Below are 22943 nucleotides of genomic sequence, written 5' to 3' on the forward strand. Positions count from 1 at the left end.
TTCTCGCCGTCCCTGGTCTCTGCTGGTGTCGCAGCCGTCGCGGCTCTTGTTTTCGGCTCTGCTCTTCGGATCTAAGTCTTTGTGATGGCGATTCGTACAGAGATTGTTTTGGAGTTTATATCCGGTATAGCATTCGTGTGTATTCAGAAGCTATAGATCTCTTTTCTATTTGGCTCTTGTTTTCTATCTACCTTCATATCTATATGAGGATGTATCTCTTAGAGTATTGTGGTTTGTCATTTCTAGATGCGATATGGTTTTTTTGATGTGATATGATTCTATTCTATTTATTTATGGATGTTTCTCAGATTTCTCTCTTCTCGTTCTTTACTTCTGCTTCTGCTACGATACAAGCTTGTTAGCATGTTAGATCAGTGTCAAACGCGTTAAAAATTGAATCATTTCAGCTCAAATTGAATCAGAATTTTGATTGTAACAATTACTTAGATTAATTTCATCAACTTAAATTTTGGAGGAAACTGAATCTGAATGCAAACTAAACTCGTACGTCATATCAAGCTGGTCCAAATCAAAGATAATACTAAGGAAATCTAAAAACTGAAAAGCCTAAAACAAAAGTTAGCATTTTTATACATTGCTTCAACAGAGGCTGATTAGTATCTCCGGTATAAAACTTTTGAATTGCATTATAGAATTTCAGAATTAATCAGTAATGAAACTAAAGTCCAAAGTGCCCGTTTCTCCATTTTTCTTAAAAAAGAAAAGTGAAAAGTTCATTTCCAAAGTGGTGTGTACTGTTGACCTTGACGTTGTTTTGGAAGTTGCGGTCGACTTGTAAGAAAGCACGTCTGCGTGTGAAATCAATTGGAAAAAAAAAAGCTTTGAGCTTTCGTTTTAAGTTGGATGAAAAATGAGGTAACAAGCAGCCCCTCATGAAGGAGATTCAATTTCTTCTATCACGAGTCCCAATTTAGAGATTTATGGATTCAGAAACGTGTTTTTCTTCTAATCACAAACGGTAAAGAACAGTGTTATTAACGGTCATGTTTTTTTTAATGGAAGGCAATGTTGGTCAAGATTGAGAAAAAAAGTGTGGAATTTATTTGATGATAGGAAAACTTGAGGACTTTTATGTAGAAGTTAAAAGGTCAAGCTTTTTTCAGACGGCAAAGAATAATCAACTGTTGATTAGTATCGAAATATTTAGCATTTGGTTACGATAAAAGGGATGTGTAACGTGTTCTGATATGTGATTCTGTGTAGCTACGTAGGATATTCATAGACGCATAGTTTAACAAATTCCTCGGAGGTGCCTTTCGATTTTATTAGGTTATTTGCGTAATTACTTCCGTAAATGCACCATAATCAGATTACTCTCTTTCACGCTGTGCCATCCAAAGTATGCAAATCTGTGGCTCGGGTGCATCTCAATTCTCAACCATCGGATCTTGAAGGTAATAATTTCAATTTTAATGCAACAATTCTATGTTCCACATGATTCACCGTTTGGCTCTGATGTTTGAATGTATTTGTCTCATGATTGGTTCCTTTATTTTGTACGCCACCTGTTATTATTTTCAAACAAACTTTATTCCTGGAATTTCATCATCCAAAAAAACAGAGTGGGTCTTTGACACATGGTTTATGGGAAATAAGTCAATAACTAACGAAGAAAAGAAATAAACAAATGAAAGGGTTTATTTGACAAAAGCATAAAACATCAGGGATTCATATGCAAATTACCCATTAAAGAAAAGGAAAGGAAGAAAAAAACCCTGGAGGATGAAGCGAGGGTTTTGTAGGTTCACATTTTTTGCTCAAACTCCGCCAATCTCTGTAAAACTTCCATACTAACAGATTTGGAGCATTAGATCGATTCCTCTTGCAAAGAAATGCAATCGATTCGTGGCAGTACAAGGTTGCTTCAAAGGCAACGTTTCGCCATCTCCAACACTCTTCGTCTCACTTCGTCTTCGTCAAGCTGGTCTGAAAATGAATCGAGAAGGCTAGGATTTGATTCTTTCCGCTCTACCAGAGATTTTGATTCAGCAGCGACGTATCTCATTAGTTCTTTCACAAAGGCGGTTTCTTCATCTTCCCTAGTACCTGTAAGCCGCTTTCATTTTTAGCTAATCGTGGTTTGATATTTTTCTCGGATTGTAGAAATGTAGACGATAATTAGTTGCCATTAGAGATCCAATTTTCAGATTGGTTTGATATTGCAATTAGTGTTAAAAGACAAGGAAAGCTTTGCTCTTGGGTTGATCTTGCTGAGTACTGATGAGTAGTCTCTTCCTTAGCTGCAAATTCCACTAATTTCGTATTCCACATTCAATTTTAGCTCAGATTCTTTATGTTAGGGCCTTTCATCGCTATGGTAATCACACAATATAGATAATGATGATAATTAAGCTAAATTAAACAAAAAAGTTTCGTCTTTGTCTTAAGCATTATTGATGATTGTTTATCTTCTTAAGTTGCTGTTTATCTCGTGTGGTAGTAAGGGACCAGTTTCGTGCTGTTGTTATTTCTTTTCGGCTTTGGCTCAGTTGTATGCTTTCACAAAATGTTCTAACTTTTATGGTGATTGGCAATTTTTGGCAGAAACAAAACTTTACGTATTCATCGAGGTGCTTTTCCACCATTGGAAATTCCATTCAATCTACTCCTCAAGGATCTTCCGAGTCAGCTCCTGATGTGCCTCAGAGAATCAAGTTCAAGCGGCTTGATAAAACCGCCAAGCATATTATGCAGGTACAACTCGAACTTTGAAAATTGTCATGGGGTCAAATCATGTCATGTTTTTAACTATCTCTCAAATCATCTGCAGATTGTAGACAAGGAGGCAGTTGAGCAAGTGAGAACTCTCAGAGAGATACCAGATATAAGGCCCGGTTACATTGTGCAGCTTAAAGTGGTAAATATATTATTGAAGATGGCCTAGATTGTACTTTCTTTTTTTTCTTGGAGTGTGGGATCAAAATATCTTCTTAGGTTAAACCTTTCAGAGGCTTGGATTTACTTTGTTAGATTTCCATTGTTTGAACAGGAAGTGCCTGAGAACAAGAGGCGTGTTTCAATCGTAAAAGGCATTGTCATAGCAAGGCGTAATGCTGGTCTTAACTCTACGTTTAGGATTAGAAGACTTGTGGCTGGAGTGGGCGTCGAATCCATGTTCCCCTTGTAAGTACTTTGTCCACTCTCTATCTCTCTTCTCTTGGGAAAAAAGCAAAGATGTATTTACATTATTAGAGCCTCATAGCATGAGCAAAAGGCCCCTTGTATGAGAAAACTGATATGTGAGTGGGGTTGTTTGGTAACAGGTATTCGCCAAACCTGAGGGAGATTAAGGTGCTGGACAAGAAGAAAGTAAGAAGAGCGAAACTTTATTACCTCAGGGACAAGATGAATGCTCTCAAGAAGCATTAGCACCTTAATAATAATAAACGCACTCTACACTGATAAACAAAGTCGAGGGGTTTTTAGTGACGATTTGGCTTAAGCCACATATTATTAGACTGTGTAATGTAATGATGGATACCTTGAAACTATTTTTTCTCCTACCTGTTCTAATAAGTTTGTTAGCTATCATTATGATTAATCTCCAGCTTCGTGATATTTTTTCATATTGAAGAAACATCTAGGAGTTTAGAGGATCACACATTGCAGAAATCTTATACATTGTCAATTAACTGATATGAAAGTATTTTTATTAATCCTATTATCCACAAAACCATAAACAAATGTTGAGATTCAGAAATTGAGAGGTATAATGATGTGTAAAAAAAATTAACTTGGTAATAAGCTGTTACAAAAGAAAAAAAAAAAAATTAATTAAGTTCGTAATTTATCATCTCTCGATAATAGGAAAAAGTTACGAACCCGACCCGACTTGTCTGCTCCCCGGTTTTTAGTCTACCTCTGTCGAGACAAGCTTCTTGTATCTTCTTCGGGTGGTTTCGTTTTTTAACTGTAAGTTTCCTCTGATTCCTTTTCTGAGGTTTGTGTCGATCTCAAAGCTTAAAGAGATTGATAAACCATATTGCTTCACCTAGATTCTGGGTTTTAGATTGGAAATTGGAATTTGTTGTGGTGTTTAGGTAGCGAAAATCCAGTCATGGAATCGTTGCATCAAGTAGAAATTTCTCCGGTTAATGGGATAGTAGAGTAATGTATTTTTTTTTGTTCAATCCGAATTACAATGTTATTATTATGATATTATCTCTTGTTTGTGATATTAGCTGAAGTTATTTAGGGTTTCCGAAAGGTTAGATTTTGCAATGGATTTGTTAATCGATTTATGTTTTCCCGAATTTTACAGTGAGAAAGTAAAGTTGTGTAATTGAAGGTGACTTCCAACCTCTGGGATTGTGCTTTTTTTTCTTTCTTGTGCATCAAATGCCTAAGAAGAAGAGTAGTAGCAGTTCTTTGAAAAACCCATCACAAGAAGTGGACAGACCTGGAATACAACAAAACAAACCAGTTCCAAAACCTGGTAAATTAGGAATAGAGATTGATGAGATCTTTAGTGGGAGAATGAAAAAGAAGCTATCACAAGAAGTAGAGAAACCTGCAATACAACCAACCAAACCAGTTCCAAGACCTGGTAAATTAGGGATAGAGATTGATGAGATATTTGGTGGGAGAAAGAAGAAGAAGATACCAGAGCTCGAGAAACCTGAGTCCAAAGAAGAGGTAGCAAAGAAGGAGAGGAAGAGGAAGAGGAATGAGCTTGACGGGTTCAACAACAACCCGAAATCCCGACCAAGGAAGAGAACCAAAGACGGTTTACCAGTGTTCACGGAAGATGAACTTGGTATCAACAAGGCCTATGCTGGTGATACTCCTCTTTGTCCCTTTGACTGTAATTGTTGCTTCTAGTTCCTTGTCAAACCAGTTTTGAAGCAGATTAACTCTGTCTGGTGGAAAATGGATGAATCATCTCAGTTTACCAGAGTTTGTTGTAGTCATTGTTGTTCATGTTTTGATTAATAGAATACATTTTTTTTTCATTTTTTCTAGCTGATTGCTCCTAGTCTAATATATCAGTCTTTTTTACACGAAGGAAGAATCAGATTTCTATACATGAACTTGGTTTTCCAGCACATTTCACAGCGAACTATAAAGGACAGTCTCAGAGTTTTGTGACTTTGACAACTAGATGGCATAGTTCATGGTGCTCTTAACCGCCGAAGCAGTAAAGTTACTCTCTAAAATTTTGCGTAGTTGGAGATTGTTCTACATTGCTTAGGTTTTCAGTGAAGACTAGGATCGATCGATGATTGTTACCAAAATTGTCTTGGGGCGTTGAATATCTCTCTCACAGGATAATCTCGTTCGAAACAAAGTTTCCCAGCAGTTAATTGGCATTTATAGATGACAGACACGTTTAATCTTATGGTTTTTTTTTTGCAGTTCTTTATATGATCGATAAAATATTCTGGAAAAGGTTTGATGAAATCTTCAAAAGTAACAAAATAAGAAAACATTAATTGACAAAGAGTTTAAAGTTCGTTTGCCTCGTGTGATGAGAATCAAGAATGCATTCACTTGAAAGCCACAGGATCACATAACGACCAACACATGTTTTAAGCAACTCTATGCTTAAATTACACACATATATATAATATATATGTATAAATTCAAAAGGTTCAGAATCATCTAGCTCATAACTGGTAGATATAACAAAAAGAAAGAACTCCGACAACAACAACATCTTTAGGTTTATTAAGCTTAAACAACAAACTTAAGAAAGAAATACGTTCTTTTACATGGCATCTCCATCACAAAGAAACATGCAGTGAGAAGTCCACATTTTATTATCCCCAAACTTTTGGTAAAAATCGTCTGAAAAAAAACTCCATTTCACATTGGAAGGAGGAGGATTTTTAAAGCTTCACTTGTTCCACCAATGCAAGAAATCCTTGCGCCTGTTGATTTTCTTCTGAAGCTGGAGGAGTCCATAGAGCAAAGCCTCAGCAGTTGGAGGGCACCCAGGGACATAAATGTCTACTGGTACAATTCTGTCACAGCCTCGAACCACAGAGTAGGAGTAGTGATAGTACCCACCTCCATTGGCACAGCTTCCCATTGAGATCACCCACCTTGGCTCGGGCATTTGGTCATAAACCCTGTCATTGTTTTGAGATATTAGAAACTGGAACTTCTTCAATCAGGAAAAACAGATTTAAAACAAGTAAGCTGATCCACAAAGACTACTTCTCTCCATTCAGATCCAAGGCTGATATTGTGGGTAATTTGAAGAGAGAGTTCTGAACATATCTCTAAATACTAGTTCGATCACTGATAGTCTCCATTCACCATGACAACTAATCTAGACCAACTTATAAAGCTACCAATTATCTCTCAAATGCATCTGATATTTTCAACCCGTGGTTCCTTGTGGCTAGTGGATTGACTTGGGATAATTTCTATCTCTAGTATCTGGGCCTACAGACATCATTAGTATAAGCTCAGCTGTCTACCCAAAAATCAAAAACATACATTTCTTAACAACAGGATTCTCATTTAGAGAAGACAAGTTCTGCAGTTGAATGAAGGGTTCGTAACATCAAACAAGAAAAATAGGAATCCTATTAAAAGTGTCAGATATCAATTTTTCCACAACAACACACCTCCCAATAAAATGAACATCAGGTCTTAAGGACAACGAAGCAAAGTCATCAAGCAAGATTCTAGACTGTCAGCAGAAGGAGCAACAAATTAGGTAACACAGGACATAATACCATTGAATCTCCATTATCTAGTTAGTAAGATCAAGTTTTTGATAAATCCAACCATGATATAATACATGGTTCCTAATAAACACCAAGCTAGATAATCTGAAATCCCTATCTAACCACAAAAGACAAACACAGAGGTTACATGAAAAGAGATATCACTCCTGCATAGATGATCTACTCTTCATTCCTGAATGCTAGAACTCTCCCAAGTTCATGATTTCGAATCAAAATATTTCAGGCGCTAGACAATGAATACGAACGGTACAGCTTCCCAGGAAAATCTTATACGCACACAGAAAATCTCAATTTGACACAGACCTAGCAAACCAATCAGAATACATGAACCCTAAATCGCCGGGAAAGAGAAAAATTCAACCCGGAATCCCAATCATAATCTCCTAAAAACCTAATTTTGGGCTTTGAGGGGCTATCAACAAGCAGAACAGCACAAAATGAAGAAATCTTCCCACGGAAAACTCAAGAGGAGAGTATTCCCGAGATCCGAGGAAATAAATCAGCCGTTTCATTCCAAAGGAAAGAGAGAGAGAGAGAGAGAGAGAGAGAGAGAGAGAGAGAGAGAGAGAGAGAGAGAGAGAGAGAGAGAGAGAGAGAAATAGAGGGGCGTACTTGCGAAGAGCCGGAGCCATCTTGTTGGTAAGCGTACCGGCGACAATCATACAATCGGATTGGCGAGGACTAGGCCTGAAGATAATACCGAATCGGTCGAGATCGTAGCGAGCAGCACCGGTATGCATCATTTCGACGGCGCAGCAGGCGAGGCCGAAGGTCATAGGCCAGATCGATCCCCTACGAGCCCAGTTCATGAGATCATCAACCTTGGAGATCACGAACTCCGCCGTCTTGGAGAGACCCGGCGGAGGAGCGGAGGTCGAAGGAGGACCTGGTCTGGTGTAGGACGTCGGTGATGTCGAGGGGGAGAGTGCGGGAAGCGATGTATGGAGGTGAGAGACCGCGGCGACGGCGCGTTGAGATTGAAGGAGGAGAGGGAGGCGCGTGGCGGTGTTGCGCGTAATCATGGCCATTGTTTGTCTCTCTCTGTCCTCTGAGTTTTTCGTTTCGTCGTGGAGTTGTGATAACCAGCGACTCTACTATTTACTAAAAACAGGTGGACTAAGTATTTATATATATCAATGGTTTTTATCTTTTTTTTTTCACCTTATTTTCTTACTTTTTTACAATAAATGATCCATTTCATGGGTGTTTAAAATTTAATCAAGAAGACCATTAGATTAAATTCTTCCCTATCCAAATCTAGCAAAAAAATAATATATATATATATATATATTCCTATTCACTGCCAAAATCTTTAAATTTCTCTCCTCTATTGGGTGGAAAATATTGTTCTAAGAGAAGAAAATTTAAGTTTTATCAACTTTCATTTTGTAAACAATCTCTTAACGTTTGTATTAATGTTATAAACGAACAAAGTAATTATTTTCTTCATGTCATAATTAAAAGAACAAAAAAACTAAAAATTAAAATGCGATATGTTTTGGAGTGAAACCAATTTGAAATTGTTAAATATTTAGCCTACCGATTCCCTCTCTTTATTCATTCGCCCCTTTTCTTTGAATTTCATAGGGTTTCTCTATTCTCCTTCAACTTTCCAAATTCAAATTCCTTTCCGTTCTTCACTGTCACCGGAAATGCAACCTCCGAGATGTAACCCTAGCTCTCAGAGCCACCTTGAATTTCTGAAACCGCTTCTCAAAGACTCGATCAAGCAGTTCCTGATGCAGTATCGGAGCGGACGAACCCATTTCTCCGATTTCGACTCCATCTTCACTCGTATTCTTCACGATCTCCCCGATCCACCTCTTGAACTCGTCTGGTTCTGCTCCGCCATCAGATTCTACTCCTCGAAACTGGATTTTGAAGACGATTCCGTTAGGTTAACCGGGAGCTTCTTCCAGTTGCTAGTTTCTTTCTCAGACTCTTTTTCCGGCGCGAAGAGGATAGCTCTATTATCTCCTCTTGTTTACCAGTTGACTCGTTTTGCTAATACTAGGAGGAGAGACGCTTTGAGCTTGTTAGAAGGGATTGTAAGCTACATTAGCATGTACTGCGTCGAGGAACCAGGAGATGAAGATGATTTGTTGATGGTCTCAGGGTTTAGTTTTGCTGATCTGAGTCGAGTTTGGGTTGTGGATGAATTGGAAGAGAATTTTAGAGAGGAGGATTGTTTAGAGATCTTTATGCCATTTGTTAGCGAGAGATTGCGTAAAGAGATGGATTCTGAGTCCTGTCGGGTTGGTTATTTAGCTGGAATCGTAGCTTCTCAGGTTTTCTTGCTCAGTTTATGCTTAAGATTTGATTCGGAGTTAAGTAGATCCGAGCTAGTAAAAGATCTGCGGGAATCTGTGCTTCAGATGATTTCTGGGTTCCACACTTGCTACTTTTTTGGTGAGTGTCTTATTTTTTCTTTAGCTACTTTGCATTCCCATGGAGATTGCTTGTAACGTCCAATCCATAACATAAGATTTACAGGGAAAACAGTCTATTGAGTAGTTAAGCAATATTTGACAAAGTGTCCTCTTCTTTATAACTTTCTAGATACCTCAATTGGCAAGCATGTGACGTTTTATTGATCTTGTTACAGATTGTATTCTCAAGATGCTGCTGCTGGAGCCATATCTGCACCTAGCTTCCCTGCTGGTTGGTTCTTTAGCTAAACATTGTTTCTACTGTTTAGTTTTCTCTCTCTGGGCTAGTTTCAAGTTATTGTTCTTCATATCAAATGTGTTTGAGTTGTTTTGTTGAATCATATTGTATGTCAGTAGACTGCAAGGGCACTGTTAAATGGCCTGCGTTTGTATAATTGGATGCTTAAGAAAGGCTGTAGTTGCTTTATTGAATCACATTCTATGTAACATAGGATTGAGTTATGTTCTCATGGGAAGATTTTAATCTTTCAGGGTCCGGAAGATCAAGCTACGTTAAAGAAAATCATAACTGAAGCTGTGATTGAATCGGCGGAGAAGCTATTCCTCAACCCTGGAAATGGAACTTCACAAAGAAGTTTACACTTGAAGAATATTGCCATTAACTGGTTATTTCTGTTTGACCATGCTATGGCTTCTCTAAGGTATGCCTGTAGTTATTGGCCAAACAAAGTAATTTCTTCGGTTACTTGATTGTTTTGCTTGATACTCCAAAGAATGACACACAGGAGAAATAAAGATGAAGAGGAAACCAGCAGGTACATGGACATGTTCTCCAACTCACGTATTCCTTATCACTTGATCAATTGGATACTCAGTCAAGGTGAAGTGATTAGAGATGCAGACACACTGATAAACTCGACACCCGCATCCTTCATCGGTAAATTGCTTCCTTTATCTCTTTATATAGGTCATGTTGACTGCTTTCTTGAGTCATTTGTTCCACGGGACATTCCCATCTGTTATTTGGAGCTACTATGTCTCAATTGACTAACCCAATGTACAAAACCTGATCCCCAGAATGGCTTGTATTCTTTGAAGAGCAAGGACTAAGGGTTTTCGACTGTGACCATTCCAAAAACTATGCCAAAACAGTGATTCACAGGTCAAGACCAGATCTCAGTCTCAAAGCTGACATTGCTGATGATCAAGATGCAGAAATGGCTGATGATCACATAGTGTCATCTATCTCAAATCTCAGCAGTAGCACAAGAAAGCGTAAAGAAGAGAGGCATAATAAGGAGGGAGAAACGAGAGTGAAACTCTTCAAACATAGACACATCAACCTTCAAGGGAACTCCAATTTTCAACCTTTTGTCTTCTCGGATCGTTTGGTGAATGGGACTGAGGTTGAAGTTTCAGACATGGAGCTATGAGTTTTGAACCACTTGTCATAGGTGAGATCGGCCTAATGAAACCCACATATGTTAGAAATGTAAGAATGCTGCTGAAGTTATTGTTGTCTAGAGATTACAATAAGTTCACTTTGTAAGTAATTAGAACCTTCATATAGTAAAGAGCTATTAAAAGTCCTTTAAGATCAGTGGCGTCTTTGATTTCTTCTCCATCTCCAGAATCACAAAGATATGACTGATGTGACTGAGCAAGCAATATGTACCAATTCTGAGATTCATTAAGAACTAAAGAGAAACAAAGAGGTTCATGGGTTTTGTTGTTCATCTTGCTCTGTTAATGTTAATGGGCCTTCGTGTGCTCTTTTTTTTTTTTTTTTTTTTTTTTTTGACAACACATTCGTATGCTGACTATGCTCTTTTCAATGAGTTTTGCTATTTTTATGTGGCTATTTTACACCAGCAATCTCAAATCGATGTAGCTTTTGTTTTGAAAAAAAGGAAATCTAAATGGTAAGAAATGATCTTTAAAATGACTGCAAACATGATAATCATGTTTTGTTTTCATTTACATGTGTACACCAAATTATACTATTAAGTTTTACATATCCTAAAATAACTCTTGCGACTGCTAGTATACCTTGATGACATATGACGCCAAAACAGTCTTTTCAAATGTCTTTCATATGAACCACTATTTACGAAACAATTAGCTGAGTAACTCATTGTTCACGTTTAAAAAATTCTATCTCAGGAATGTTCTTATTGTGTTGTTGGATTCTAATCGAACTAGAGTATGAGTGTCTTACTTTTTCATTTTCTTTAAACGTGAAGTAATGGAAGTTTCTACAGATGGACACGTAATTAATCTTTGCAACAACTTCCATGTAAGCCAAATAGCCATGATGTAAAGAATTGGATTTAAAGCAAAGAAATGTCGCTAGATAATGTAAAAAACAAAACTAATGTAACTTTTGGATATGGATACTATTTTATATGCTTTTTGGTGTTATATATATATATATATATATTTTACACAACTTTCCCTACAAAATGTAGTTATGCTTCTTTTTGCGTGTGGACGTAATTTACTACATAAATATTCTCGGCGAAGATTCGTGTATAGGCATTTTTATATAAATGAGATGATTCGTATATTAGATTTGATGAGTGATGGTGGAGAGATGGAGACAGCAACTAAATAAATTATCATTTATACTCCAAACTGTAAGCTAAGCTTTAAAGCTGAGTAATGGCGTCACACGTGCCCTCATTTAATCAGAAATTAGGAAACAGTTACTGTTATCTCTTAATTGATCAAACAACCACTTCACTCGAGAAAATACAAATAGTCTTATATGAAATCGGAAGGATCCCCACACTTTTAAATTACAAGATTTTAAATAAAAAAAAAACTTATATTCTATCATAGGCAAGGAAACTGCCTGGCATGTTAATCATAGTGTGACCGATAGATCGGAATTAATGCAAAGACTTCTCAGATAATCGGTTATTTTTGTTTAATACTAGATTCATTAGTTTGTTTTAAAATATTTCAAATAATTATTTCAATAACACCATGTTCAGTTGAGATGTAAAATCGTTAATCAAATAACAATATATTGAACATGTACTGAAATACATGATTCCAAGTCTTATAGTGGTCATTATACCATTTGTTTGATAGGAGCAAAACTTTAGAGAGAAAAACTTAGGATAAAAATATTTCCTACTGAAATGGAATCCTAAATGTGAAGATTAAGAAACGTGGTTGGTGGGTTGATCATTAAAATATATCCATGAAAAACATAGGATAAAAACAAGGGAAAAAACAACTATATATAGCGAAAGGTGGGGATATAAGACGCTATGCAACTAATATGTAATTATAACTCATAAAATAATAAACAGGTGTAATATTTACTCAGGAAATAATATATAGGTACATTTATTCGGTGACTAGCCAGCTTTTCCTTTTGAATTCATCTCCCTTTTGTTCTCTAGATATTTAATTAAATAAACTTTGAAACGCGACTAAGTTGTTGGATTGCAAATTGCAATCAATCATATAATGTGTAAAATGGAGTAATAAGAAATAAAGCATATCACAGTATGATTGAGAATATTCCATCGAGTTTGGCATTTCTTATACAACCATTCAAGTTAACACGATGAATTAATGAACTCTAACAACCATGATTACAGTTATTTAGAGCATGATTAATCAACCAAATGAAACTAATTTAAGATATCTCTGCTCCTTCCATTGTTGCAAAAGAATATACGTTTTCACTGATATCAGTTGTCAATGTTTAGTTCTATTTTTATGTCACGGTCAATATAATTATGATGCTCAGATATGGAGCATATAATAAAGGGAATTATAAAAATAAAAGAAAATTTGGCCGGATTTATAATTAAGCAAAAGGGACTTATGGTTGTACGCTCTTGTTGGGGTGCCAATGACACATACCAACTCGACAGGAAAACGACATGTGGTGTTCTCACTCTCCATGCAATGGACCCCGTTTTTTGCTATACAAAACCACACGGTGTTCATATTTTAAAACGGGAGAAGACTAAACATAAAAGGGAAAGACGACAAAACAAGTTAAAATCCAACGGCTGAGGATTCATTCATTCTCCTGTCTCCAGGATTCACCAATTTGGTCAAAAAGTCAACAGTACGCAGACTTTTTTCTCAAAAGCAAAAATGCTTAATTGGTTTTGGCCCCTGTACTTTTATATATATCACTTAATCTCTCTCTATATTATTAGACGAGGAAATTTCCTTCATCAATTTATTGTTCTCTTCTCTTCTCTTCTTTATTTTTCCTGACGGGTAAAAATGAGATGAATCCAACGTGAAATTCAAGCTAGAGATTTTTTTTTAATGATAAACAATTGTTTAAAACATGAATATGAATTATTTTAAATAAGTGGCTGGATAAAAAAGAATTGTACCAAAAAAAACAGAAAAGGAAAGTAAAAACAGTGGAAAATGAGGGTGCCGACACGTTTTGGGTTAAAACATTAGCCGAGTAGAAAGAGCGTGGCATCAATATGAATGATTAATAAAATAGAGGGACCGATAATGTAATGGTTTAGGAAAAATAAAGAACTGTCGGTTCCTTAACCAAGGTTAAGTTGATCATGGTATCTAGTTAAGCCTTGTGATTATTTTTTGCAGGTCCTACATTAAACCCGAGTCGACCGTCGGTGACTCAGTACGGGTCGTGTAAACGAGTTATTCCTGGTTTTTTCTCATTTTTTTTAGTCACAAGTCTTCTATTTATAAACAGAAAAAAACGAAGATAGCCATCGTTTTGTTAGAGAAGAGAAGAGAGAGAGAGAGAGAGAGAGAGAGAGAGAGAACGCCATGGAAAGATAATACTCTGCTTTTTATTGAAATATAAGAGGAGAGAGAGACAGAGATGGCGGATTCGAGCGATTCTGTCTCCATTGATATGGAGGCATTGTCTCTTGGAGTACAGGTAAATTATCGTTCGAATTTCTGGTTTCTTTTTTTTGAGTTTATAGGATTTTGTTTGCTTACTGAGGATTTAAGGGAAGAACAATATAGGAGAAATGGTACTCTATTGGCTTTGTTTTTGCTTTCTGCGTTCTCCGAGCTGCTTTGTTCTTAAATTACTATTTATCTGGAATCTGTTTTGTTTTTCTGCTGTAATCATGATCATGATACTTTGGTTTTAGCAATTTCTGGAATCGTTTGTTCCACAATTATGCTGGGAAACTTTCATGTTGCTAATTTTTATTGCTTCATTATCGTTTGGAGCTAAAATTGGAATGATGCTTTTGTTGTCGGTGATTTATCCAAAATCACGAAATGTGTTGTCGATAACCTGATTCGCCTATTCTGCTTGATGTTGATTATTTTTTTTTTTCTCTAGGGATGTTTTTCTATTGGGATTTTTCATGCATTCCCCATTTCATGGCTAAATTGACACCTTAATTTAGAACAGGTTTATTTGATCCAATTCTTGTTCTACTAGATTCCAAGTATATAACTCTTGCATTTTCCACATTCTTTTTCCTCATTCTTTTTCTTGTCTTGTTATTCTTACTGTAAAATTCCATAATGAAGTTTTGGTTCTTCTATTGATGTTTAAAGTTTTAATGATCCCTTTTGTTAAACCAATTCTTGTCTGCGTATATGATCATACTGGGAAACTTTGGTTCTTTTTAAAAAAAAACTGGTTTCTAATCTATATTACTTAGAAGGGAAATGAAAGTTATGGCTGTGGTCCTAATCTATGCATATTTATATTTTTCCTTCATTTATTTGATAGAGTAATTGGTTACTGAATTAAATTCTACTTTTTTTTGGCTGATAGGAACACCTTGTGGAGACTACTTATGGCCCCGTATGTGTTGCCGTTTGTGGAGATCCAGATAAACCAGCGCTTGTCACATATCCTGATGTAGCTTTAAATTGTAAGCAAATCTTCCACTATACTTATCAAATATGCCATAACTTCAGTAGTTTATCGATATGATTAGAAAAGGAATTTTGTGTAATATGTTGCGTTCATCTTGTGCAGATATGTTCTGTTTTCAAGGATTATTGTTTTGTCCAGAAGCTAGTTCCTTGTTACTTCACAACTTTTGCATATATCACATAAGTCCTATTGGCCATGAGGTTGGTAACTGAAGTATGATCTTTTACATAATTTGTATGTTTTTGGTATTTTACTGTTAACTGCTATTACAATCCCTTGATAATGCAATTCATATCCCTTATTACATCGCTTTCTTCAAGAATCATTGCAGTTGGGAGCTCCGATGATCAGTGCTGATGCTCCTTTGCTCTCAGCTGACGACTTAGCAGACCAGATAGTCGAGGTTCTTAACTTTTTCGGGTAAGAATTCATCTCCCGCATAAGTTGTATTTGTGAAAATTATTTCATTAAGCTGCCTATATTCTTTTGATAGCGTTGTATTGGCTCTCGTTAACCAAATTCTTTCTCTGGCGACTAGGTAGAAGAAAGATTGACTATTGTTTTCTTATTTTCCTAAATTTCTCTTCCTTCATTGCTTATTGGTTCTTATCCAGACTTGGTGCAGTTATGTGTATGGGTGTCACAGCAGGAGCTTATGTTCTGACCTTATTTGCTGTAAGTATTTGTCATCTACAGTAACGGCACCTATCTTAAGCTTATCATTCAACTTGATGTCCAATTTTTTAATTTTTCTCGAAACTCGATTCTTCCAGATGAAGTACAGGCAGAGAGTTCTGGGGTTAATTCTCGTCTCTCCACTGTGCCAAGCGCCTTCTTGGTCAGAATGGTTGTGCAATAAGGTTTGTTTCACAAATATATCTTCTTTGGTTATCACTTGGGTTTATTCTTATATCAGTCACTTTAACTTATGCAGGTTATGTCTAATTTACTTTACTACTATGGCATGTGTGGGGTGGTCAAGGAATTGTTACTAAAACGGTATTTCAGCAAGGTACGCTTTTGCTTTCAAAGGTTTCTTGTAAATAGTGTATTGACCCCAAGACGAAGCCACTTTTTTTTATACTTTTGAGTGTGACATATTTTTATAATGCATTAGCCAAATGATAAGCTTTTTTGACTTGTAGGAAGTTCGTGGTAACGCTCAAGTTCCAGAATCGGATATTGTTCAAGAATGCAGAAGAGTTAGTAATATTCTCTTTCCTTGCAATTCCCTGATGCTTTGACAATTTTTGATGTAATATTCCGTAAAATTGATATGTTGTATTCTCCACTATCCAGTTACTTTGTGAGCGGCAGAGCACAAATGTATGGAGATTCCTTGAGGCAATCAACGGGTAATTCTTGTTTCTCTCAGTTGATATCATTTCAAAGATTATGCAATGTATTTTCTTCCGTCCAAAGCTGAAAGAAATGTACCTTATATATTTGGGTTTGGGTGAAACAGGAGAGGGGATCTCAGCGATGGGTTGAGGAAATTGCAATGCAGAACTTTAATATTCATTGGTGAAAATTCTGCGTACCACTCCGAGGCCGTTCACATGACCACCAAACTAGACAGACGATACGGTGCATTAGTCGAGGTACAACAATACATCAACCATTGATATGTCTGTTTTCTTTGTGCACACTCTAAATCATAATTGTATTAAAAATGGTGGACTTCAAATTAAACAGGTACAAGGAAGTGGGTCGTTGGTGACAGAAGAACAGCCACAGGCGATGGTAATACCAATGGAATACTTTTTAATGGGATATGGCTTATATCGACCTACACAGAGTGTAAGCCCAAGGAGTCCTTTGAGCCCAACCCGAATCTCCCCTGAGCTTCTCTCCCCTGAAAATATGGGCTTGAAGCTCAAGCCCATCAAGACGCGACTCGCCCTATGACACTGTCTACCCTGCTAGACATTTATTACATATATACATGATACATCACATAAAATCGCCATTGTTGAAGTTGGAGCTGCTCGTCTGTTATGAATTGAGCTGTAGATATAGGCAGATATTGATCATCTATATATATAGAGAGTGTGAGAAGAAAAAGAGTGAAAAAGGGATGGAGAAGGGATTGATATTAAGGTAGAGAAAATACAGATGTTATATTTTGATTCTTTAAAGTTGTCTTCAGTGGGGCTTTTTTGTGGTAGCTGTTCTTGTTCTGTCTGTATTCTGTACATTCCGTTGAATAAATTATTGAAGGAAAATCCCATAATATTTGATATCAACTTCCATTCTGTACATGTACTTTTTAAGAATTTCAAATGCAAATGTAATCTACGGAATGGACTAACATGAACACACAAAAATGAGGACTCCGATGACAAAAAGTTTAAGGCTCAATGGCTCATGCATGTGAGGTTCAAGTGGACAAGTCTATGTGGTATCGTAACATCGCCCCTTGAGATGATGATACAAACCCAATTGATGTAGATTGGCTCACATCTCTCTTATATAATATATGTTGATCCTTCACACTTTTGCGTGTGTGAAAGCAATATTTATAAAAAAAAAAAAAAAGCAATATTTATTCCCAATATTTTACATTTTCTCTGTGGGCTTGCGATCACTATATCACTCCATAGATGCAGAAAATGTCACATCATGACGATGTTTGGATAGGCAAGTACGCGTTCGAGTTTCAAGTATGAGGTGCAAGAAACAGGGAGACTCATTTGCAGATTTCTATTCAAAAGATTAATTAAGCAAGGTGAGAATATAGGAGATACTGTATATATGTGATGATTAAACAGAAAATTCCCAAATTCTTGTACCGTAATAGAAAGATTGATTAAATGTTTATTACAGATTACAACAATTAAGGAAAGAGAAAAAGAAACAATACTCTCTCTAATTACAAGGGAAACAAATGGGTTGTGTAAGAAGGGCAGAGGTCAGTGAATTTGAGGAGGAAGCAAACAATGTTAGTGTTAAAATATTCTTTTTTTCCCTTCACAGATGTCTTTTGTCAAAATTTGGTATTCCAAAACTTACTTCACCTGAGAAGAAAATTCTGGTATTAGGAATTGTGAGATTGGCGTGACATCCGTTGTTTACCACTTTCTGATCTTACAATTTCTCCTTTCTGCACAAATCCAAAACCAAAACCAAAGCTTTGTTATTTATTACATATACGAAGAAAGAACCTGGACACCAACCAAAAAACCAAACTAACCTTTACCTCTATAGAGCTCTCTGGAGAAAACCACCTTAACAGTACTCCAAGATGCACAACCGCTGGTATCACTTTGAAAACCAGAGGTGTTGTAACCTGCCCCATACAAAAACCAAACCAGCTCAGCTACTTGAACACATATAAGAGAGTCGGAAACCAAAATGATTTTATCATACCAGGCTAAGAGCGGTTGTCCCGAGGAGAAGCAAGTAGAGTTTCCCCTGACAATTTTCAAAACTTTTAAGCTTCTTTCTTCAAATTCTTAAATCCTATCAAACGAGGACCAGTTGCGTCACTTACCTCGATGAGGTGAAGATTGGAGGCACGGCTAAGTAGTACAAAGGCAAACTCCCCTATCTGAGCCAAAGATATTCCAACCTGCATCATTTTCATAAGACTTGGTCAAACAGAGAGGAGAGTACACGAAAGCAAACATGATCATAAGTCATTTGAGACAGAATCTTTTACCAGGAGAGCAGTCTTGTTGTTGTATCCAAATCCCTTGACAACTGTTGTAACTATCGTTGTCTTTATAATAATTACTAATATTACAGAGGCTAACAGTATATCCACATGGGTCCACAGAAAATGGACATTAACCAACATTCCGATGCTGGCTAGGAAAAGAGCAGCAAATAGATTACGGATGGGTTCGATCTGCAGCGAATTATAAAGCATCTGAGTCAGACTATCAACTCTTTCAGAGGTTAGATCGGATACTTGTCAACTGATTACTTTTTGGTCATAATATTCACCCTGTAAGAACCCGTGCTATGATTGAACAGGGAAAACAGTAAAGCCTTTTTGGTAATAACTAGTCAAAACTTACTTGCTCCAACGTATGTTCAGCGAGATCCGTAGTTGATATCATGACCCCGGCAGCAAAAGAACCCAGTTCAAGGCTTAATCCCAGCTTATCACTACACTGAAGACATGAAAGACCATTTAAATAAACAAGTCAATAGAAAAATTCTCATATATCAGAAAACTAGGCGAACGAATGCACGAAAAAGAAACTTGATGAAAACAATGTGAGATGGATACTAATAAGGAAGATCATGAGGAAGAGAAAGACTAAGTAGGACTCACCCAGGCTACAAGTAGACAAAACGCAACAGCGGCTAACTGATAGAGTTCATTTGTCTGATCCATGAAAAAGAGTTTAGGTTAATCTAGAAACTGGATTCATTAGATCAGAAGATAGGGAAAATAAGCTTGAGAGCAAAATGATGTACCTGTGACGATAAGCTGACCATTAGCTTCAGCAACCAAGGGATACATGTCCGTGATAATATTGACAGAACAGCCAAAAACGAAAGCAACACAACCGCCCTAAATAATAGACCGAAAAGGAATTATTAACATCGATTCTTTAAATTACGCGATAGGAAAAATAACTCTTATCAGTATTTCCTTACACTTTTGCCATTGAGAATACTCCCTCAACAATGCCAGAATTTCCCCCAAGAACTGGAAGCAAAGCAAACAGCAGACCCACAGCACAGTCCTAGAAACAGATGCTAAAATCAGATCTCCAAATCATTTGAAAAGGAATTCTACAAGAAAAAGGTCATTGTTTGATTGCCATATAAACACTAAACAATCTAGAAAGACAATGGACATCACATGTTGATGGAAATACTATCAGATACCTGAAGAATTAGGGTTCCAATTGTAACTTGGCCATGAAGAGAATTAGTTGAATTTTTTTCCATGAGAAACTTCAGCACCTATTGTTTGAAGGCAGAAACACATAATGAAACATACAATCAACAATACTAATAAGAAAGCCTGCTGATGGAAATGGTTATATAAGAATTATAGAATTCACTGAAATTACCACCGCGGTTGATGACATTGACAGAAATGCTCCTACAAATACACCCTCCGAACGTTTACCACCACATAACTGCAAACGGGACCAATTGAAAGCATTTCACAGAGAGTTACTTCTAATACGAGTGCCTAACTTTCAAAGACATGACACTATAAGCTGCATAAACTAAATGAAACTTATAGAACTAAATGTCCACGAGTAAAAGACAAAAACAGAGAAAAATTTCCTGAGCCACTGGTGAAAGAATGACGCACCGACACTGTGATTCCGCACAAGAACATAAAAAGAAGAATTTGAAGAAGGCCTCCCAGAACAGCAACTGATCGAACAACTCGAAGCTACATAGTAGGAGGAAAGGTGGTCAAGAGAAGATTTCAATTTGATACTAAGCAAATCAAAGACGTTGATATCACCTTAGCAGTGGAGAACTCTAGACCCAATGCGAAGAGCAGGAATACCACACCAAACTGGGCGACTGTTTCAACCTACATAAATAACCATGCCAAAATGAAGGTGCAAATCCACATGTAAGATCACATAAAATTATGCAAAGATATACATTCCCATCTCCACAGCAGTCTAATGCTATAGTTTCCTACTAAAAGACGAACTAAGGTCTTTGTTATCCATGCACCATCACATGATATTAGCTCAATTTGTTTTGACCCCCGGAAGTCTGAAGAAAAGAGTTCCTAGTCAAAGACCCTCAGAAGAAAATAGTTCCTAAATACCTGGACCATCTCACTGATGAAGTTCAATCCTCCAGGCCCAATGATAGATCCTGCTAGCAAATATCCAGTTATCACCTGCATTGATTCACAAAATGTGAAGATAGAGACATCATACTGAAAACCTAAATTTATAATGACAGAAGAGAATGAAAGTCAAACCGGCTGTCCAGCACAAGCAAAGGCGATACCACCGCAAGTTGCAGACACAATGACAACCACCAGGTCTGATATCAGTCTACATGCCATAAGAAGCACAAATCAGATGACTAATTAAGAATCCCCGAGTCTAATTTTCAAAGAAATTTAATCAATTAATAAGTAAGAATCTTGCCTCAAGTCTAGCTGCAATACTGGATACTTGGATTTGAAATTGGATATGATGAAGACATTGTCCTGTAAACAAAACCAAAATTACCATGTAAGAACAAATACAAGAAATCCAAAACTCTGACTTCCTGTGCTAAAGCTTACTTTTCGATCAATCAGAGTCGGAGTATCCTCAGCTCTGTTATCATTGTCCAAGTTGAAAACATCATGGAGTTGGAATCGCCTAAGGGAAATTAGAAAACGCTTAATAGGTATAAAATTCAAAAACACTATAGAAGGTCATATAAGGAAGTTTTAGAAACAAAACAATAACTAGAAATGAATAGTGTTACTTCTCCTCTTTTGTCTCATTTTTCTTTGTTGTCTTTACTCTGGCTACAGTTTCCAGAACAGCCTGATCACCACAAGGTACAACAATCAAGATCACATTCAGAGACTCATATTATGAAACTCATGAAACAAAAGATCGAATCTAAAGCAAGCCTTTGCTATTTATTCGAATGAATAGACATGGGAGCGATTTTGAATCTGCTAAAGCATAAACAAACAAATAAACAAAAATTCTTCCAAATTTGGAAATATATTAATGAGGAAATGATACATGAGCCACTTATCATACAAACCTGCTGTCCAGCTACACTGTTGTTGAAGCTTCCAGGATCGGCCACTGCCATCAATATAACAACAAAATAAAGATAATAACAAAGTTCGCCACTAATAGTAAAGGCTAAAGAAGACAAGATCTATCCATTTCAGGAAACCAATCATTAAAACAATTTTTTTTTTTAAATTATCGTTCTGCAGTCATTCTCGATCCAGAAGAAGCATACTAATACTACTCCACATTGTGGGATCGTGATCAATCTAAGTTCCGAATCGTCCAGGGATCAGAGATCCAATTTAAGATCTCACTCGTGAGTTGGATGAATCCTCAAACACGAGTGGGAAGAACACTGAACCAGAATCTTTAGAAGAAAATTAAAAAATCATGAAAATGGGATAGGTAGGACCGATTCCAGTTTCAATGGCCGCCATTTTCAACATCATAAAGTTCTCAGGTAGAGATAGAAAGAGTACCTTCATTCTGGTCGCTATCGTTGAACTCCTTTTCGAGAGCGCGATCGATGATGTCGGCGAAGCTACCTTCCTTGGGCTTAACAAGAGAAGAATCGTTCAGAGATGCGACGGAGGAGTTGCCGAGGGTTTCGTCTAACAGATCCGAATCAGGGAGAGCCCGGGGAGACGCGAAGGAGAAACAGAGGAAAAGGAGAGCAAGTTCAAAGGAGAGTAAGGATCTTCTTCTTCTTCTTCCTCCCCCTTCCACCATGGCAGGACTGAATCTGGATTAAACCGGTATGGGGCACGGTAAAGAAAACCGGTACCGGTTTAAACACCGTCGCGTGGCGTCGCGAGTGCGCAAGTGGGGTGGGGAGAGAGAGAGAGAAGAAGAAAGTGAGATGAGATGAGAAGAGAGAGGGACTGTTCGAAGAGCGGGGAAAGAGAGATTGCAATGGTCAAACAACTAGTCCATACATACACTATTATATAGTAGCCGACGATGGATTATATATCTGTAAATAAGAAAATTATATATCTGGATGTTGTTTTTCGTTTTCGTTGCATTATACAACTGCCCTGCACCATGTGTGGCCCATGAATAATGATTTCGATTAGGACAAACATCTTATACATATAAATCATTCAGTGTTATTTTTTTGGAAATTGGCTAAGATGTCCACGCCATACTCAATATGGACTCTCTTTTAGAGTTTCTACTTTTGAAAATTCATCAGTTTTTATCATCTACTCCTTGTCCGCCTATCTACGGATCAACTCAATTACATACGATAACTCGAGGCTGATCATCAAATAAAATA

General features: G+C 36.9%; 6 protein-coding genes across 9 annotated transcripts; 4 read left to right on the forward strand and 2 right to left on the reverse strand.

Annotated features, from left to right (window-relative positions):
- The first annotated feature begins 1226 nt into the window (after positions 1 to 1226).
- Positions 1227 to 3534, forward strand: LOC18018222 (50S ribosomal protein L19, chloroplastic). 2 transcript variants are annotated; one of them, XM_006399625.2, is made up of 6 exons: positions 1227 to 1415; positions 1819 to 2069; positions 2566 to 2715; positions 2792 to 2878; positions 3011 to 3144; positions 3285 to 3534. In XM_006399625.2, exons 2-6 carry the CDS (start codon positions 1854 to 1856, stop codon positions 3388 to 3390), a joined length of 693 nt encoding a protein of 230 aa, XP_006399688.1. In that variant the 5' UTR covers positions 1227 to 1415; positions 1819 to 1853; the 3' UTR covers positions 3391 to 3534. The 2 variants fall into 2 exon arrangements, with proteins under 2 accessions (XP_006399688.1, XP_024011975.1); XM_024156207.1 differs by lacking the exon at positions 1227 to 1415 and having other exon boundaries at positions 1650 to 2069.
- A 308-nt stretch (positions 3535 to 3842) lies between these two features.
- Positions 3843 to 4970, forward strand: LOC18018223 (uncharacterized protein C6G9.01c). 2 transcript variants are annotated; one of them, XM_024156413.1, is made up of 2 exons: positions 3843 to 3933; positions 4283 to 4970. In XM_024156413.1, exon 2 carries the CDS (start codon positions 4360 to 4362, stop codon positions 4840 to 4842), a length of 483 nt encoding a protein of 160 aa, XP_024012181.1. In that variant the 5' UTR covers positions 3843 to 3933; positions 4283 to 4359; the 3' UTR covers positions 4843 to 4970. The 2 variants fall into 2 exon arrangements, with proteins under 2 accessions (XP_024012181.1, XP_024012182.1); XM_024156414.1 differs by lacking the exon at positions 3843 to 3933 and adding an exon at positions 3935 to 3961.
- Positions 4971 to 5570: 600 nt separating this feature from the next.
- LOC18018224 (NADH dehydrogenase [ubiquinone] iron-sulfur protein 7, mitochondrial) lies at positions 5571 to 7813 on the reverse strand. The gene is made up of 2 exons (XM_006399627.2): positions 7332 to 7813; positions 5571 to 6092 (listed from the first exon to the last, which is right to left on the reverse strand). The coding sequence occupies exons 1-2, from the start codon at positions 7745 to 7747 to the stop codon at positions 5858 to 5860; spliced, it is 651 nt and encodes a 216-aa protein (XP_006399690.1). The 5' UTR covers positions 7748 to 7813; the 3' UTR covers positions 5571 to 5857.
- Positions 7814 to 8338: 525 nt separating this feature from the next.
- LOC18018225 lies at positions 8339 to 10629 on the forward strand. Its single transcript, XM_006399628.2, has 5 exons — positions 8339 to 9128; positions 9325 to 9380; positions 9641 to 9810; positions 9895 to 10046; positions 10187 to 10629. Exons 1-5 carry the CDS (start codon positions 8372 to 8374, stop codon positions 10540 to 10542), a joined length of 1491 nt encoding a protein of 496 aa, XP_006399691.1. The 5' UTR covers positions 8339 to 8371; the 3' UTR covers positions 10543 to 10629.
- Positions 10630 to 13836: 3207 nt separating this feature from the next.
- LOC18017436 (protein NDL2) lies at positions 13837 to 17224 on the forward strand. The gene is made up of 11 exons (XM_006399629.2): positions 13837 to 14012; positions 14874 to 14973; positions 15081 to 15178; positions 15310 to 15398; positions 15593 to 15653; positions 15752 to 15838; positions 15913 to 15990; positions 16124 to 16180; positions 16278 to 16333; positions 16444 to 16579; positions 16674 to 17224. The coding sequence occupies exons 1-11, from the start codon at positions 13953 to 13955 to the stop codon at positions 16884 to 16886; spliced, it is 1035 nt and encodes a 344-aa protein (XP_006399692.1). The 5' UTR covers positions 13837 to 13952; the 3' UTR covers positions 16887 to 17224.
- A 537-nt stretch (positions 17225 to 17761) lies between these two features.
- LOC18017437 (K(+) efflux antiporter 6) lies at positions 17762 to 22635 on the reverse strand. Of its 2 annotated transcripts, none has more exons than XM_006399631.2 (20): positions 22144 to 22635; positions 21690 to 21733; positions 21399 to 21460; positions 21211 to 21289; positions 21071 to 21132; positions 20899 to 20974; positions 20740 to 20814; positions 20422 to 20493; positions 20263 to 20346; positions 20012 to 20080; positions 19824 to 19901; positions 19590 to 19678; positions 19407 to 19503; positions 19261 to 19314; positions 19001 to 19096; positions 18640 to 18828; positions 18472 to 18549; positions 18348 to 18392; positions 18172 to 18267; positions 17762 to 18081 (listed from the first exon to the last, which is right to left on the reverse strand). In XM_006399631.2, exons 1-20 carry the CDS (start codon positions 22391 to 22393, stop codon positions 18016 to 18018), a joined length of 1761 nt encoding a protein of 586 aa, XP_006399694.1. In that variant the 5' UTR covers positions 22394 to 22635; the 3' UTR covers positions 17762 to 18015. The 2 variants fall into 2 exon arrangements, with proteins under 2 accessions (XP_006399694.1, XP_006399693.1); XM_006399630.2 differs by having other exon boundaries at positions 18178 to 18267; positions 22144 to 22634.
- Positions 22636 to 22943: the final 308 nt, after the last annotated feature.

Source organism: Eutrema salsugineum, unplaced genomic scaffold, assembly GCF_000478725.1.
Source record: "Eutrema salsugineum unplaced genomic scaffold, Eutsalg1_0 scaffold_2, whole genome shotgun sequence".
NCBI lineage: Eukaryota > Viridiplantae > Streptophyta > Magnoliopsida > Brassicales > Brassicaceae > Eutrema > Eutrema salsugineum.

Coding starts and splice junctions, on each gene's coding strand:
- LOC18018225 (XM_006399628.2), top strand. CDS start 8,372: ATGCAACCTCCGAGATGTAACCCTAGCTCTCAGAGCCACCTTGAATTT. Junction 9,381..9,640: donor TGCACCTAGCTTCCCTGCTG/GTTGGTTCTTTA, acceptor TTAATCTTTCAG/GGTCCGGAAGATCAAGCTAC. Junction 10,047..10,186: donor GACACCCGCATCCTTCATCG/GTAAATTGCTTC, acceptor CCTGATCCCCAG/AATGGCTTGTATTCTTTGAA.
- LOC18018224 (XM_006399627.2), bottom strand. CDS start 7,747: ATGGCCATGATTACGCGCAACACCGCCACGCGCCTCCCTCTCCTCCTT. Junction 6,093..7,331: donor ATGGCTCCGGCTCTTCGCAA/GTACGCCCCTCT, acceptor AAACAATGACAG/GGTTTATGACCAAATGCCCG.
- LOC18017437 (XM_006399631.2), bottom strand. CDS start 22,393: ATGGTGGAAGGGGGAGGAAGAAGAAGAAGAAGATCCTTACTCTCCTTT. Junction 21,133..21,210: donor CGACTCTGATTGATCGAAAA/GTAAGCTTTAGC, acceptor TTTTGTTTACAG/GACAATGTCTTCATCATATC. Junction 18,393..18,471: donor CCAATCTTCACCTCATCGAG/GTAAGTGACGCA, acceptor GAAAATTGTCAG/GGGAAACTCTACTTGCTTCT.
- LOC18018223 (XM_024156413.1), top strand. CDS start 4,360: ATGCCTAAGAAGAAGAGTAGTAGCAGTTCTTTGAAAAACCCATCACAA.
- LOC18018222 (XM_006399625.2), top strand. CDS start 1,854: ATGCAATCGATTCGTGGCAGTACAAGGTTGCTTCAAAGGCAACGTTTC. Junction 2,070..2,565: donor CTTCATCTTCCCTAGTACCT/GTAAGCCGCTTT, acceptor AATTTTTGGCAG/AAACAAAACTTTACGTATTC. Junction 2,879..3,010: donor ACATTGTGCAGCTTAAAGTG/GTAAATATATTA, acceptor TTGTTTGAACAG/GAAGTGCCTGAGAACAAGAG.
- LOC18017436 (XM_006399629.2), top strand. CDS start 13,953: ATGGCGGATTCGAGCGATTCTGTCTCCATTGATATGGAGGCATTGTCT. Junction 15,654..15,751: donor ATGTTCTGACCTTATTTGCT/GTAAGTATTTGT, acceptor CGATTCTTCCAG/ATGAAGTACAGGCAGAGAGT. Junction 16,181..16,277: donor TTGTTCAAGAATGCAGAAGA/GTTAGTAATATT, acceptor TCCACTATCCAG/TTACTTTGTGAGCGGCAGAG.